General features: G+C 50.2%; 1 protein-coding gene across 4 annotated transcripts; it reads left to right on the top strand.

The window, feature by feature from the left end:
- The first annotated feature begins 2,741 nt into the window (after positions 1–2,741).
- LOC122374946 (trichohyalin-like) lies at positions 2,742–16,175 on the top strand. 4 transcript variants are annotated; one of them, XM_043354031.1, is made up of 12 exons: positions 2,742–2,769; positions 7,775–7,918; positions 8,372–8,480; positions 8,650–8,862; positions 9,048–9,765; positions 10,163–10,241; positions 11,918–12,251; positions 12,447–12,626; positions 13,541–13,722; positions 14,032–14,244; positions 14,616–14,771; positions 15,116–16,175. In XM_043354031.1, the coding sequence occupies exons 5-12, from the start codon at positions 9,156–9,158 to the stop codon at positions 15,246–15,248; spliced, it is 1,887 nt and encodes a 628-aa protein (XP_043209966.1). In that variant the 5' UTR covers positions 2,742–2,769; positions 7,775–7,918; positions 8,372–8,480; positions 8,650–8,862; positions 9,048–9,155; the 3' UTR covers positions 15,249–16,175. The 4 variants fall into 4 exon arrangements, with proteins under 4 accessions (XP_043209966.1, XP_043209965.1, XP_043209967.1 ...); XM_043354030.1 differs by lacking the exon at positions 2,742–2,769 and adding an exon at positions 5,663–5,765; XM_043354032.1 differs by lacking the exons at positions 2,742–2,769; positions 10,163–10,241 and having other exon boundaries at positions 7,769–7,918.
- The last annotated feature ends 239 nt before the right edge of the window (positions 16,176–16,414 follow it).

Below are 16,414 nucleotides of genomic sequence, written 5' to 3'. Positions count from 1 at the left end.
CGCCGTTACGAGCCGCAGAGATTAATACCCGATTTTAAGGCCTTCTAGGTCAGCGGTCGGCATACGGCCCGCGGGCCGGATCCGGCCAGGTGGGTGACGGTTGGATCCGGCCCGCGACCAGCTGACGTCCGGCCCGCGGCTGGTATCAGCGACTTACATCGTGTTCCGACCCGCGGTTCCTTCATAAATCGACTCCGATATAAAAGTGACTCAAATGTGCTTTGGCACAACGGTTCTTCCTTCGCACAGTTCATGAGTTTATAAACACCATTTGCGGGTGTTTTTGTCTAATTCTACTTCTAGACAAAGCTTGCAACGGTAAGATTTGGTCAGCAGCTTTTGCGCGCAGCATCAACGACTGCTGCAGCTGCGTGCACTTGGCGGCTTCACGTGGTCTACTCGCTTAACCTTCCAGGCGGTGTGTGTGTGTGGGGGGGGGGGCGGGCCGGAACACGATGTAAGTCGCTGATACCAGCCGCGGGCCGGACGTCAGATGGTCGCGGGCCGGATCCAACCGTCACCCACCTGGCCGGATCCGGCCCGCGGGCCGTATGCCGACCCCTGACCTAGAAGGCCTTAAAATCGGGTATTAATCTCTGCGGCTCGTAACGGCGCACACGCTCGTTTTTTCCGCGACGCGCTAGCTCCACCAGTGGCGAAACGGCGATGGGGGGTCGTACCCGCCCCCTCGGCCGGCGTGTACCGTAGAAAACAAATAGGTCCGGCGGGCAGTAGCGGCGGAACATCTTCAATTAAGGGGGGCACGGCACTGCCGACTTATGGTCCAATATGCTTTCCATGCAACGCCCATAGGGCTACTGTTAAAAGGCCAAAATTAAAGAGGGGAACGGTGCCCCGGTGCCCTCCCCGTTCCGCCGCCTATGCCGGCGAGCAGGGATGCGGAGCCGTGGAAATTTCAAACGGCTCCGGCTCCGGCTCCGGCTCCGGAGAAAAAAATCGGCTCCGGCTCCGGCTCCGGCTCCGGGTGAAATGTTATGGCGGCTCCGGCTCCGGCTCCGGCTCCGAATAAAATGGTCCGGCTCCGGTGGCTCCGGCTCCGGCGGCTCCGGCTCCGACTCAGTACATCCCCTATGCAATCAATTAAATACGGGTGGAAGAAAAATTGGATTGGTTATACGCGTTACCTACTCTTGCCATGACCGGCTCATCGCGTCCCCGCGCAAACGCACCTCGGAGAGAACTGGCAGAACAAAGGACTAGGAAGCGATGGCATTGGAAACGCAGTCGCCGCGAATCGGAGTTCACTGAACCATCGTAAGCTGACACCCATCTCGGCTGCATTGGGGGGTGGGGGGTGGGGGGTGGGAAGAGACGGTGCTGGGAGTCGCAGTCCACTGCACTGGCTTCAAAACAATGGCCGTCACCTGATGACCGGTCCTCATGTCCTGGGGATGCAGTAGACGTGAGGGGGGAGGAGGAGCAGACAGGAAGTTGATTGCGTACTGTGGGATACTGGGGATATTCGGCTTTTTCATTCACTTGATGGCCCATGACGTACTATTGGTCTCAAGATAAGGGCCCAGGCGACCTGTAGTTTTGATGCGGTGAATACCCTTACCCTCGCCACAACTCGGGCCGAGTGCACCCCTCCTCCCAGCCAGCGCCACCCCCACTCGCATTGTGGCGAGGGTGAGGGTATTCACCGCATCAAAACTACAGGTCGCCTGGGCACTTATATTGAGACCAATAGTACGATATGTTTCACTGCGTTGTACTGTCAAACCGAAATAGGTCAATTATTTTTTTCCTCTTCAAAAAATAAAAGGAGCCGGAGTCGCCCCCTTTTTTGGCGGCTCCGGCTCCGGCTCCGGCTCCGGGCTATATTGTTTCACGGCTCCGGCTCCGGCTCCGGCTCCGGGCAAAATATGCCGGCTCCGGCGGCTCCGGCTCCGACTCCGGCTCCGGCTCCGCATCCCTGCCGGCGAGGGTACAAGAGATTATATTGTCGTTCAACGACCGCGAAAAAAAAGAATGTCCGGGACACAAATGATATGGAATGTTACGATTGTCGGCTCCAAATACAATAGCTTAACACCTGACTGACCTCATCTACCTGACTTCAAAAGTTTCGATCATCCATTCCATGCATCAAATTCGTCATTCACTTGACTGTCTGATATTTCTTCATGCTTTTATTGAACCACATTTGTGGACGAGTGTTTGCGGAGACGAAGATAGCGCAGACAAAGATTTGCGGACGAAGATTTGCGGACGAAGATTTGATTGGACGAAGAAATGCGTGGACAAAAAATGCAGACGAAAATTTGCGGACGAAGATTTGCGGACGAAGATTTGCGGACGAAGATTTGCGGACGAAGATTTGCGGGGACGAAGATTTGCGTAGACGAAGAAATGCGGACGAAGATTTGCGTAGACGAAGAAATGCGTGGACGAAAAAATGCGGACGAAGATTTGCGGACGAAGATTTGCGGAGACGAAGATTTGCGGACGAAGATTTGCGCAGACGATGATTTGCGTGGACGAAGAAATGCGGACGAAGATTTGCGTAGACGAAGAAATGCGTGGACGAAAAAATGCTTGACGAAGAAATGCGCCGACGAAGAAATGCGGATACGAAGAAATGCGCTACGAATTTTTGCACCTACGAAGAAATGCGAGACGAAGTAATGCGACACGAATAAATGCGCCGACGAAGATTTGCGGACGAAGAAATGCGGACGAAATATTGCGCGACGAAGAAATGCCATACGAAGATTTGTCCGGTTACGATGGCACGCGGAACTGGAGGTCAGTGTTTTATTGCTTCGTACATGCGAATGGGGGTATTTGAGTGGCATTTGACACCATTTTCGAAATCTACAGTGAATTTCTGATCGACTCATGTATATATTTTTATGAATTTGATAGTATTACTGCTACATAGTCGGTATTTTATGTTGGTGTTGTTTCTCTCGACCTTTGTCTTGGACTTTTATCATATCTTTTCTCGAAAATGCTTGCCATAACCAGGTCTAAACTGTATCTGTATAAAGGGAATATGTTTTGAATATGAGGAGAAAGTAGTAATTACCATTCTGCCTATCAAACTGCCAGAAGCTGAAGGTGTTCTTGTAAGGTGATTGAAACTGCAGTACGGGTTGCAGATGTGGGTTTGAGGCATTAGCATTATTGTTGTAACCACTAACCCCACTTGCTCTAATAAGATGGCAACATGGGGTTATGTACCGACTATTGCACAGCCTGGTATCAAGCTGGTTGATATGTGGAGGATAATGAAAGCATAAAAACTTTCCTTAAGTGAATAGATAGGAGCGTTGCGTCTTGTGACTTATGTCAAGTCATTTTAAATCAATTGATTGTGTGTGATTGTAACTTTTACTTCAATTATTATTGCTAGTTTTGACCTTTTTAATCATCAAGTTTTATGTGTACCAATTTCATATACTTGTGTAATGTCTGTGCGACTTTGTGCAGTGTGCGTGTCTTGAAACAAACCAATTTATTTTGTACCTTTTTGTACTGCAACAAATGTATGTCAAAGGACAAAAATGTCATGTCTATTATCATTGACACTACTACAGCTAACTTAACCTATATTCGTATCTTTCAGAGGCATTCAATTCAATCTGCTTTCCAGTGCAGTACCTAGGAGGCTGCAACTGAAACTCGCACAAAGGCAGTCAAGTGTCACTTCATCAGCCTACAGTAACAGCCCATCTGTAATCAAGATATGGATGAAGGGGCATAGAAGAACAACCAGTTCAAACATGAAAAGATTGTATTTTGTTTTGGACTATTTCTTAGCATAACAGAACAGTACACTTGCTGCTTTTTATGTTTGCCCTGTGTGCAGTTTTGAATAATTTTAACCTGAAATGCTTTTGTCAACTATTCTCTTTACATAAGCTTCCTTTGTCATGCGTGTGTAATTTTGAGTTTACATGCATGATGTAGGCAGTGCACATTTCCCTTGGCTTCATAAAACTACTTGCAAGCTTTTGTTATGGACATTGGTGCTATATATGATGCTTCAAATGTGTCCTGTAGTTGATGAAGGGAGAAGAGGAGTATAGGACAGCTGATAGCTATTACCAAAAGTATGTGCTTGTTTGCACTTCGGGCTGTTTTACTTCCTTGAGTTAAAAAACCCTCATCTTTTGTTTCTTTCCTGTGTGCCCATTGTTTCCGTGGTGCTATAAACGTCAAGTTTGAAGTGGGTATCCAAGTGAGCAAAATGTGTATTATTTCAGTCCGTCTTGAATCATTCGTCTTGAATTATATCCCTAACTGACATCCTGTTATTTGTCCTGCAATGTCTGTGCCTGTGTCCGCCCTTACCTCCGGCTCCAGCCTCCAACCAGCCCTGCTGAGCTCTGTCGCCGGCGCGGTGTGTCGCAACGTGCTGTTTCTCCACTCCAGCCGACAGCTGCTAGGAATCGTCCTGTGCCATGCGCCATGCGACACAGCAATTGTAAGCTGCAGGTCACATTCGGACTGATTGGCTCCGTGTATGTGCATCCGGCCGGGTGCTAGTCGATATCAGGGACGTGGGTCGGACTGTTGTGGCGGCGTGCACTATGCTGGTTGAAATTGTTGTATTTCTGTTAGTGAAAAGCATTAATACATAACCGTGGCCGCAGCCCAATGTTATTGTGGATTTCAGAGGGAGTGGCCAGTCAGGAGGGCCCCATGTGGATATGGATCCAGTGTCCAGAGGGATTGGCTAAGATTTCCGGCGATTGATAAACGCTTCTATGATAGTAGTTTTGAGGGGAGGTCACGTGGCGGACCTGACCTTACTAAACTCTTGTGAAAACACGAAACATACGAACGGTAAGAAACCGACAGCTCTTTTTTCTGCCAAGTGTCATCTTTCTGTGAAGGATTTCTTGGCACTGAGTGTTCAGAGATTGCGTTGTTTTTGGACTGTGCAGAGGCTCACGAGCGACAACATAGGTCAACAACCTGACGTACCTTGAATATGCGACTTGTACCATAAGATCCAGCTTGATCAAAAGATAGGACATGTCAAATTTCATCTCTTTATCTCAAAAGAATTTTGAGCTATCGTAAAAACCGCCAGCGTGGCACCATATCGCCTCCCCGCGGGGTCGGAAGGTAAAAGTTCGCCGGCTCTAACTAAACAAATAGTCGTCGTATCGCAAATTCATTGACGGCGTTCGAAGCGTCGTTCAATTTACTTTCGAAACATATCCTAATATTACCATTTAACTGCCTAGCGCAATCACCAACAAGCAAAAGTTCCGCGCATTCCTCCTCATACAGTGTTAGCGGCGGCCGGCCGCCGGCCGCTGACCCACATTCGCGTCATCAGGGAATGCCGCAACTAATTTATTGTTTCCAACTTTTTTCCCGGAGCGTTCTACCTGGTTTATATAGCCTTGAGTTTACCACTCAGCTGATGGGAAAAGTGCGTCAGTTTTGGTCACACAAACTTCAGATATGTATCAAAAATGAGCCCGACGTTCTTGTCAAAAACGTACCACAATGCTGTCATTTCGTCCTAAGAATAAAAAATAAAAGGAGTAATTGTCAATCAATATTTTATTTAAAGACACTACAACTATGATACAACATCTAATGAGGAAACAAGCCTAAAAATCAATCAAACAAAAACAGTATTGTTTCGTAATTGACTGGTGCTCCTTCGTTCCTAGGCAACGGTTTCAAACAAGCTTCTCCTTTTTCTCAGTTGTTTTTCAGTCTTGTCAAGAGTCTTGTGCAGTCCACGGTCATAGAATGCAGTCTTGTGTTAGTTCTTGGTTAGTTCTCTTCTCTTGCTACATTCCGTGCTTGTGTTGGTGGGAGACAGGGTTGGGATACTATATGGGCAATTTTTTGATTATATGCAGCATGCATTGCTTGGGGGATACATATTTATATTGGGAATTTTTGGATTACTGGCCTGGATGCCTGTTAGTTTCAAGAATGCTGCTGGTACTTATATGAATGCTTGAATGAAGCTGTGATGGGAATGGGATAACATTCCCTCTTTTCCATCCTCAGGGCTGACATATCCTTCTCCTCTATGCCTCGGGCCCATGCTCCAGGCTGGACAGGCAACTAAATCCCATGCGGAAATGCCTGTAAGAGCTAGCCCGTAGCTGGGTGAGGTCATGAGGTGAGTGCCTGGGGGGGGGGGCTAGTTGGTCGGTCCTCAAGACAGGCTCAGCCCTAGCATTGTTGCCAGCAACTCACCAGGGTGCCCCAGCTTGCCAGTCGCCCAGACCAGTGTCTCCCCCTATTTCCTATCATTTTCCCCACTTCTGGCCCTGAAATGGTCTTCAGACCAAAAGTGTCTAACATAGCAAAACAACAAAAGCTGAGATGGGTTCAGCAAAAATGTTTTAGCCCTGTTTCCCTTAGTATTACTGTGTTTACTGTGTGTAAGGGACAGATTGCCAGGTCACCTACAGGCTACATACAGCTACAATTAACCCGCGCGGGGCTGGGGTCTCCAGCCGAACGCGCGGGGCTGGGGGGGGGGGTAAATTTTACCCCCCCTGTTATCTCCCGAACTAACGGTCCGATTTGGAAAATTCAAACGCCAATCGAAAGCTCTCATCACGAACTACTAAAAACATGTACTTAATTTAAAGTTTGAGGTCAAGGTCAAGGTCAGGTCAAGGGTACAAATTGCAAGTTTCTACAGTATCGGCCTTGCACCGTAGTTGCCGAAGAATGGAGTCATGGACTGAGACTGATCGCCCAAAACGTGTTCTTAGGCTACCAAGACAATATTCGTTGCATACAATATCATTCAGAGGTCAAGGTCAAGGTCAGGTCAGGTCAGGTCAGGTCACCAAAAAACAAAATATAGAAAAGGGCATGTGCGACACATGTTTTATGGGTCATTTTACTCATAGAATTCAATAGGCACACTCAATAAGTGATATGGACCACCTCTGGATGAATTTCAGGTCGAGGTCAGGTCAAGGTCAGGTCAAGTGAGGTCAAATTTTGAAGTTGGTTGTTAAGGCCTAAAAAGGTGTCTATCTGATGCAGTTTATCACGGCGAATCGAATGGTGCTATTTTTGTTTCCGTACGAGGTCTAGAACTTCCAAAAAAGTCATTTTTCAAAAATTTTGTGTGTCGTGACGTCATAAAATTTTGAATAACTCCCACATTTTTGAACCGATTCTTCTAAAATTTGGTATGTAGGTGCACATAGACCACTTCTCTGACATATATTCCGGTTTTTTCGATAGACTCAAAATTTTGGATTTTATAATGATTTTCCCAAAAAAGTCAGTTTTTTGAAAAAATTTAGGCCAAAATCCAAAATATTCAAAAAACCGAGATAGCCATTTGATAGACAAAGTAAAATTACGTATAACCTTTTTTGTTACGTCTTGATTCCTTTAAAAATGAAGATGTTAGCGGCGTTTGAACTTTTGCCGTTTTTGAGGCGAAAATGACGAACATGACGTCACTAAAACGTCAATTTTTTAAAAAATTTCCGACGGATTTCGCTCAAATTTTCAGGGGACGTGTCAAATTGATGTAAGAAAAGGTACCGAAAGTTTGGCGGCGCTGCGCGCCGCCGTTTTTGAGATATCGCAAAAATTCGCGAGGGGGGGTAAAATTTACCCCCCCCCAGCCCCGCGCGGGTTAAATATCAATCTGAGTTGCTTTCTTTTGGGGCTCAAAGATCTCTTCTCCATGCTATTTATCTTTTCACTGTTACTCAGCTATTCAATGCTTATTCCATCAGTGAGGTGCTCAAGTACTTATAACTTATAAGTGACATCAGCATGTTCATGTTTTCAGAATATTTTGTTGAAGCCTGCTCTGATGCCTCATGATGCAGTCTACCTCAATCTGTATAATTTTGACCTTCCACAACATGAAGATTCTCCCTACATAATTACTAGTCCAAGATCACTTAAGGCTTGTCATAAACTTGGGATTAAGGTATGTAGAGAATAATATTTTAAATGTGTTATTGAAGTGCATTTTAATTGAGCTTTAGATATTAATTCATAGCTGTGGCCAGTGCTTGGGCCTTGCTGGAAATTCAAATGCCTGTAGTAATTAAGCTCAAAGGTCTTGTCTTAATTGCACTGTGCTCTTTTTTTCAGTTTGCTGGCTTGTCAATGTCAATGTACATGGGTTTAAATTAATTGCTGGTCTTGCCTGTCTTTACCTTAGACTGAGACCTTATCTCTCATCTTTTCCTATTCCTCTCCCTTACATTTTCCATCCCTCATTTCCCCCTCTCTTATCCCTTGTCCCACTCTCTTCCTTTCTTTCTGATCCACCCCATCTGATCCAGCCCTCTCTTTCCTCTCAAAGACCTAATACACATACACATAACAGTTCCAATATTCTATTTTACCCATCAACTTCTTCTGTTCTCCACACCAGCCTTGTGAGCTGTTGTACAAGTCACTGGATGAATATGAACAGGAGCTGCCTCACCTTCCACTTAGGGATGTTGTCTACCAGTATGAGAGGCATGAGCGAGCCAGACAAGGTAAGCTTGTGGTGTGGTTAATAGCTGACCATTGTTTGTCACCAGTATATATGGCTATGCTTTATAGGAAGTCTCATGGTGTGATTTTTTTTGCTTCATGTTCATCTTCGCTTGTTTATCAATTTTGATCCTACACTTGTATTTTAACTTACACATGCATCCACCACAGAGAAGCTGTCGGTGTGTCGGAAGCTGCGTCTGAAGCAGGTGTGCCGCTCCCTGCGCCGGCCCGGTGGCCGCGGGCGGTGCGCAGCTCGCCGGTGCGCCGGCGGCGTCCGCCCGGACCTGCTCCCTCCGGCTGCGGCCGTCATGTCGTCCTCCAGTCGCACGGCCAGCCCGCGCTCCGCCGCCCTCTCACGCACAAAGTCGGTCAGCTGGGGAGGTGCGTAATTGTTGAGCGAAAGCACAATCAGATTCATATGGGCACAGCTGCACAGTGCACACCGTACCTAGTGTGTTGCGCCCGATATGAATTGTGTCGACTACGATCACATATGATCACATAAGTGTAATTTGTTCCGCGTTCTTTGGCGTGCCGTACCATTGATCTCGCTACTTTTCTTTCAGGTCTGGACCGGAGTGGCGAATACTTTACGGACGTTCCTGGAGACGACGGGGATCTGTCCTCGGAGGACGAAATACGGGAGGACGTTTGGTCTAGCGAGGACGAGGACGATGGTGGTGGTGCTCGGGAGGACGGTAGACAGACGCCGAGTCCCGGTCGAGGGGAGGACAGTGTTGTGGAGGACGAGGACCGACATGCTCAGGGACGAGGACAGACGGTCTGAGGACGAGCATGCCGCCGACGAATGGGTCCGTGGGGAAGGGGATAGGGATGGTGGCCTTCCTGAAGAAGGAGCGTATTCTCACAGACGGGATGCGGTCGGAGAAAGTAATCCGAGCTCAGATGAGGACAGAGCAGAGGGCGGGGAGGAATCCGAGGACGAGGTGGGTCGCGAGGACTACGAGTCGTCCCACTACCGGGAGGAGTCACCCCTCGCGCCGAGGGGGGTCGGAGGGCGTAGTGACTCTGACAGTGACTCCGGCGCCGCTGCTGAGGAAGGGGACGGTGAACCGGACTGGTATCGGATGGAAGACTCGCGCGCGGCCGACATCAGACTGGAGCTGCGCTCCTCGCCCGGCCTGTCAGCTCCGTCCGGGGGCCGCCAGCGCCGCTCCAGGCCAGTCTCCGTCACGTTCTCTGGACGGCCGCCAGAGGCAGCACCGTCGGCGCGCAAAGCCGCACCTCGATCTCGTGCCACGTCGGCCTCATCACGGTCCAAAGGTAAGAGACCTGACTTGTGAAGAGCTACCAGGCTGAATTTGTTTGCGTTGGCCAGTCGCGCCTGTACCCCGCGCTTCATTTTTATTTTTGTTTTCTTTTGCTGTGCGGCTATCTAAAAAGGGATGTTTGGGATCAGATTCTGCTAGAAGTCAAGCCAGCGTCCTGTGTATATATCCACAAATGCTTTCAGAATGGATATGCTGGCTAGTACCCGTCACCAGTGTATACCTTGAGCTGACTCATCGTACCCTGCGCACGAGGCAGTTTCTTGTGCTGTAGGCTGGCCGCTACCCGTATCGCTAGAACTTCTCTCTCCGTACGCCAGACGAACAACTGTGCTTACTGCTGCTCTAGCTAGCCCCTCTGACCGCTTCTCTGCTGCCCCCGCCTCGTCTAGCCTCTAGGTGCTCTACGCCGCATTTAAAGGCGGAGGGGCGGCGGCACGACACTGCGACGATGTCTGGCGCCGAGAACAGGTAGGTACTGCTGCTTGCCGTTGTGATCAAATAAGGGCGACTGAGAGAGGCGAACTGGTGCTTCCCAGGACTTTTTAGTCTCAGTTCTCTCGATGTCTGTTTCATTAGTCTGAATATCCCCGATTAGTTAGCTGATTGTAGTGTCAGCTTAACCTCACAACTCAAGTGCTACTATAAGGTAGCAAAATGTGCGACTGAATTTTTTTATGTCCATTTTAAGGATTCTCTGGCCACCTAGCCTAGCTGCCTTTGCCAACGCCACTCTAACACTCTAAAAACCTTTCCATTTGTTGCTGGGGGACTGGACGCTGGGGGAGGAGATAATTCAATCACTATTACTGTAGTGTTTATGGCTGTACCGGGAGTGGGGCGTGTGACTGGGTGTCTGTGCGCGCCCACGCCGCCAGTGTGGCCTGGAGCTCCGTACCGTCCCTACGCACGGTCTCCGTGGCTGACCTGGCGTCCCTGCGGCACCTCGACGTCAGGTGGGTAGGTTTGGAGCCATGTCGTCTGCTGTGTCAGCCCGGCACGGCAGCTGGCTTACCACAGCTGCCAGACTAACTGCCAAAGCGGCGGCTTTCAGGCCTACATGACCGGACCTACCACAGCATCGGCTAATGGCAGATGGCCCGACACGCCCGCTGGTTTATAATAGTTACTGCACTGTGAAAGTGTATCACAGCCTTTACTAGCAGGCTGCCACTGTGTCAGCCTGACACAGCCGTCACGGTGCCACCCGCCCACAGCCGTCACAGCCGACAGAAGTGGCAGCCTGGCAGAGCATCCACAGCCTGCTGTGGCAGCCTGTCAAATCACAACCTCAGCTGTAGTTACCCAGCCCACCCGCTACTGTGACTATCTGCCACAGCCTGTCACGGCATTCGTTACCAGATCGCCGTTGTAGTTATTCCGGTGCACCCTTTCATCCTAGCTCCCATTTTGTCAGTTTGGCACTGTCTTCTCTACGTAAGAGAAAGCCTGTCATAGCTGCAGCATTGACTAGCCTGTCGCGGCTATTCTAGCCCAGAAATAATCACTACGTCAGGCAGTCGCAGCCGCTGCTATGATTGTACCATATCGGTCTGCACTGTCGACCCGTAGCCGTCACCCTTCCCATTTTCCAGTCATGTGCAATGGTACACTGTACATACACTGTACAGCATGCAGTGTCGTCCCGTCCAGCTGTCCGTGGTAAACCATCATTACAGACGGGCTTTGGCAGCCAGCCGGATACAGCAGCTACCAGACTCCGTGCACCAAGTTCACTGTCAGCGTCATTTCAGTGTTAGGACGTACACTGTAGTTACTAGTAGTACCCTGTAGTTACCCTGTGTAGTTACTAGTGGGGATATTGTGGCCATTACTGTTGTCTTCGCGTTGTCACTGCCAGCTTTTGTATGACGTTTGCTGTGGTTGATTGCGTTAGCTTAGCTCCCTCACTATTCTACCTCTGACTCTTAATTACTTTGTTACAATCGTTATGACTTTGGCATGCTGTTGGAAATGTTACAGTAAGCAGATTATCTGGCTTCTGGAATGTATGGTAGCCATAGTCAGCATTTCGTGTGTTTAGTGCTAATGCTCGGCTCCCGATCCACTTCTGGCTCCCTGTGCTCAGTCTTCATACGCAGTTTCCCGGTTCACCCTTGACCGGGGCTCACTTCCGTGTCCGGCAGCGACTCTGAGCTGCGTGTCCGTCCATCCGACCGGCGCATCCTGGAGCTCATGTCCCGTCGCCAGGAGCAGGAGCGGCTCCAGGAGCGGCACGCTGTCGAGGAGCACCAGCGCTGGCGGCAGGAGTGTCTGCAGGAGCTGCGCCGCCAGTCGGAGCGCCAAGAGCGCCGCGAGGAGGCGGTTCTGGCGCGCCGCCGGGCGGAGGCCTGGGAGAGTCGCCGGCGACGGGAGGAGCTCCAGCAGCAGCACTCCCAGAGCCTGGAAAACCTGACGGCGCTGATACGGGGACGGGAGGAGCGCGCTGCGCTGGAGCTGGCCGCACAGCGAGGGAGGAAGGTGGGTTATCGAGGGATTATGAGGGCGTCTCTCGTACAACCCGGTGGTGAGTAGTAGAGTAGGTGTCGGATGTGTCTGTGAGGCATCGCCTATCAGCCAGAGGATTCTGTCGACAGACGACACTAGACGATAATGATATATTCAGCACAGACAGCCTATCCGCAGTCCCTTATCTAGCCGCCCACCCACCGACAGGACGAGCAGCTGGCGGAGCGCCGGCGCCGGGAGCAGCAGCAGCAGCTGCTGACGGCTCAGCAGCGGGAGCAGCTGGAGTCGGAGGAGCGGGAGCGGCGCCGGGAGCAGCAGCGGCGGCTGCAGCGGCGCATGGACGAGACCGAGCGGCGCAGGAACGACATCGAGACGGCCCGCACTCAGGTCAGGATGGGATAGGAGTTGGGATAGGGTTAGGCACCTAGGTCAGAATAGTGGGCGGCAGACGGACGGGCGGCCGTGTATCTAAGTCAGTCGGGATGGGGCCGGCGACCTACCCAGAGCAGTCATTGGAGGAGTGAAGAGGTGGGAAAAAAGAAGGGAATGCATGCACATGCTTTTTTACATCACGTTCTGTACTGATGAGTGACGACATGATGAATGGTTTTGCTATGAGTGCTGTTAGGATGATATTGCAGGAGAAATGAAAGTCAAACGGATAGCATAGATTTCTGGCACAGACACTAAGCTCTTTTAAATTCCCACTGCTTTGCAAAGATGACTATATTACACAGTTGTCACTGCCACGCCATGCCATGTTGTCAATGTTGTACTTATCTCTCAATAGATGGCGCTAGTGTTAATACCTGCAAGGTATACTGTACCGCATAACATATGACTATAACCGCAGCATTCCGCGGCCTCGGTTCAGGACTGCGACGATATGAGATAATGTTCGGAACCTTTTTGGGTGCAGACTGTCCACTGAGCTCCTGCTCCTTGAGACACATGTCGGCTGGTTACCTTCAAGAAGAAGTACCAAGGATGAACGGAACGGATTCTGACGTGTACTTCGCACACTTCATCGGCTTCTTTTGACCAGCTGTACCCTGAATATGAATGTACTCTGAATACCGAGAAAGCATTAGGAGAGTGCTAGACTATTCTAGGTTGAGAGCTAGGCTAGGCTAGGATTAGACACAATACCAATTAGAGAGTAGCTGCGGGTCTAGCGGTACTACGTCTCACTGTTCTGTTGCCACCGTTACAGCACGTATCTGAGCTGGACGCCAGCTAGCTGGCGCTGAGTGAGGAGCGGATCCAGCCGTACCGTGTCTGACATCTCTGTACCGTTTCAGCACGTATCTTCTTTGAACGCCAGCTGGCTGGCACTCAGTGAGGAGCGGATCCAGCGGCTGGGCGATGCGGCCGAGAGGCGCAGTCAGAAGGTCTGGGAGGAGCTCAGCCGGCGGATTCAGTCGGCCGCCGAGAACCAGCGCCGCCTGGAGCGCGGCAGACGCGCGCACGCCGCCGTCAAAAGGTACGCACGCAGTCGGCTGTACTCTGCGACTCATGTGTCATCTAGTTCAATATTTTGTTGGTGGACTCACCGTTACTTCACGACACTGGCTGTTTAGAGAAGCCTGATTGCAATATGATTTATAATGCTATGCGTTTACCACAGCTGTTTTTGAATTCCTGAAAATGTATATCAGCTTCGCCCTTAAGTCTTTGCTGGATAACTGGTAGACCCGGCAGATTTCAACATTTCTAGTTTCAATTCGCATGTCTCCAGCCTTGATTTACCATAGTAGATAGGCTATATTCAGTCGCCCATCTCTCCTCACAGCGCGACGGAGAGCGAGCGTCGCCGGCAGGCGCGGGAGGCGCGGCAGCGGCAGCTGCAGCTGTCGGCTGGCCGGGGGAGGGAGGCAGCTGCCCGGCTGCAGCGGGACCAGCAGCGGGCCGAGCGGGTCGCCCGCCAGCTGGCGGAGAGTCGCCGGCTGGCTGTCAGTCGGGAGAACCTGACCAGACAGAGCAGACACCAGCAGGCACTGCGACAGTGAGTGATAGAGGATAAAGATAGTGGCAGGAGAGTGATAGTGAATAAGCGACAGGGGGCTCTGGAGTCTGGAGGGAAGGGTAACAAAGCGACATGCTGGGAAGGAAGGGGTACTCGACGCTAGGGGAAATGGAGTGGTCTCATGCTGAAGTAACTCCAACCTTATCGTGTGCTCGACTGCAGAACGCCAGGTTATCTTTCATCATGACTAAAAGGTTGCTTGCATGATGTCTAAAGGAACCTGATATAATTTGGTAAGCTCGTTGCAAACCTAGAATCGCTATTCGCTGCGTCAGGGACTATTTTGGGTAGCGTGTTTACATGACAGGCTCCCTGTTAGCAGAATGATAACTGTTATGTCTGCCTTACAGTATCCGTCAGATGGAGGAGCAGGTGCTGGACGAGGCGCGCTTCAAGCTGCGCCTGGACGAGGCCCGCGTGGAGCAGTTTGTACAGCAGCGCGACATGGCCGTCATGTCGTCTCGGCACCTGGCCCACGTGGCCGCCAACCTGCGACAGGCTGTCAGGTGAGGCCGTAGGTTAACTACAGCTGCGGTGTCATGGGTTGACACTGCTGGGTCATTTCCTGCATAGCGGGGCGCGACTGCCGGGGTAAAGGGAGGGTCTGTTTACTGTTATAAATATGTGGCGTGTCACGTATCAGTATGGCATTAGCTGGATGTGATATTTGGTTCACATGTAGCGAATCCGGCGGAGCGGCTTCCCGTTACTCGACTAGGTATACAACAGATCAGGGAGATGTCCGTCCTAGCACTCACCGAGATACGGTTTTTGCGGTGCATGACTCCTCAAACGAACGTTCTAAAATCGTTCTCCGCTATTATCTCACGTTCGTTCACCTCACCCCCAGGTCAGGTGACCGGTCGGCCACATTTGACCGGATGGCGGCGCGGGCCGACCTGGAGAGCCGTGTGCTGTACGGACCTGCCCACGCCGGCTGCGACAGGCTCTACAGACCCCGCTCACAGACCCATATCCTGTAATCCGTAACCCTGGGTAAGTGGGGTGGCTCCAATAAATAATTGATTTGGGTATGTGGCAATAGCTGGAAGCCGTCGCAGCAGTCTATTACATTTAGCAGGTCGCATTTAGCAAGTTAGCAAGTCTTTAGTCGCATTTCGTGGATTGGTGCTGTTTGCATTTTATTCATTCCAGCCTATCAGAAGAATCAGCTCCGCGGATGGTCGACCATATTATTTGATGTGTGTGTCTGCCTTATGGGCTGGATGCTTCTGTAAGGAATCTTCCAGGATATGAAGACCGGATGATGGATATTGTAATTAGTCAAACGTACGATTGTTTTTTTTCTGTATGTGATATCAACTTGATCTGTCGCGATATTGGAGAGCTTGCTATATTTTGTTGTCCTCACACCGACGGCTCTTGCCGGCGGTGGAATGTTTTGTGTACGTTTTAGGTCGCTTTGTCCCTTTGTCGTTTGGCACTAAGGTGCTATAATTATTGGTCATTTTTATTTAAGCATTCAGCACTGAACAGCTGATGTATGTGATGTCCTGTGCAACAGCTCATTTCCATTCTAAATGTTTATGTGTAGAGCATCGAATCGATCAGTGTGTTCGCACCGGACACCTTTTTGACGGACGAAGGACTCGTGTGCAATATGTGAAAAACGCATTAACCAGCGTTGGGTGTTAGTCACTGTTTTTGGGCGCCGTGTTATGTGCCCGGTGACTGCCGTCCGGTGCAGAAGAACGCGTACAAACTGAGGAACCATATCACTGCCACCCGCAACGTACGGGCTTCGTCTGCTCGTCACCTTTGGGCGACTCTTTAGTGCAATGATGGCGCTTCCTCACATTGTGGAGGCATTTCCACCGCTGAATGTCTGTCGTTAGATGATTGTGTTGTGATGTGGTCCGTCATTGAAAGAAATACAGCTTTTGTAGAAATCTGGTTATCTTCAGGCTCGGAAAGACGCATTGGTTCACAACTTGATTTCACGCTGAAACTGCGGTGTGGTGATAGTAGCTGTGTGCCCGGAGCATTTGTGTGAAAGCCCAATGCAGCCAAGGTCCTAAAACTATTGCAACGGTATCGAATTATCTTATAGCTCATACAGCCACTGAATTCGGCAAGCTGCGTAATCCTAGCTCAATTGACCGCGCCACGGGTTAGCCTTTTCGTTTTC

The sequence above is a fragment of the Amphibalanus amphitrite genome, unplaced genomic scaffold, assembly GCF_019059575.1.
Source record: "Amphibalanus amphitrite isolate SeventyFive unplaced genomic scaffold, NRLGWU_Aamphi_draft 001744F_arrow, whole genome shotgun sequence".
NCBI lineage: Eukaryota > Metazoa > Arthropoda > Thecostraca > Balanomorpha > Balanidae > Amphibalanus > Amphibalanus amphitrite.
This window is presented reverse-complemented; position numbering and strand designations above follow the sequence as displayed.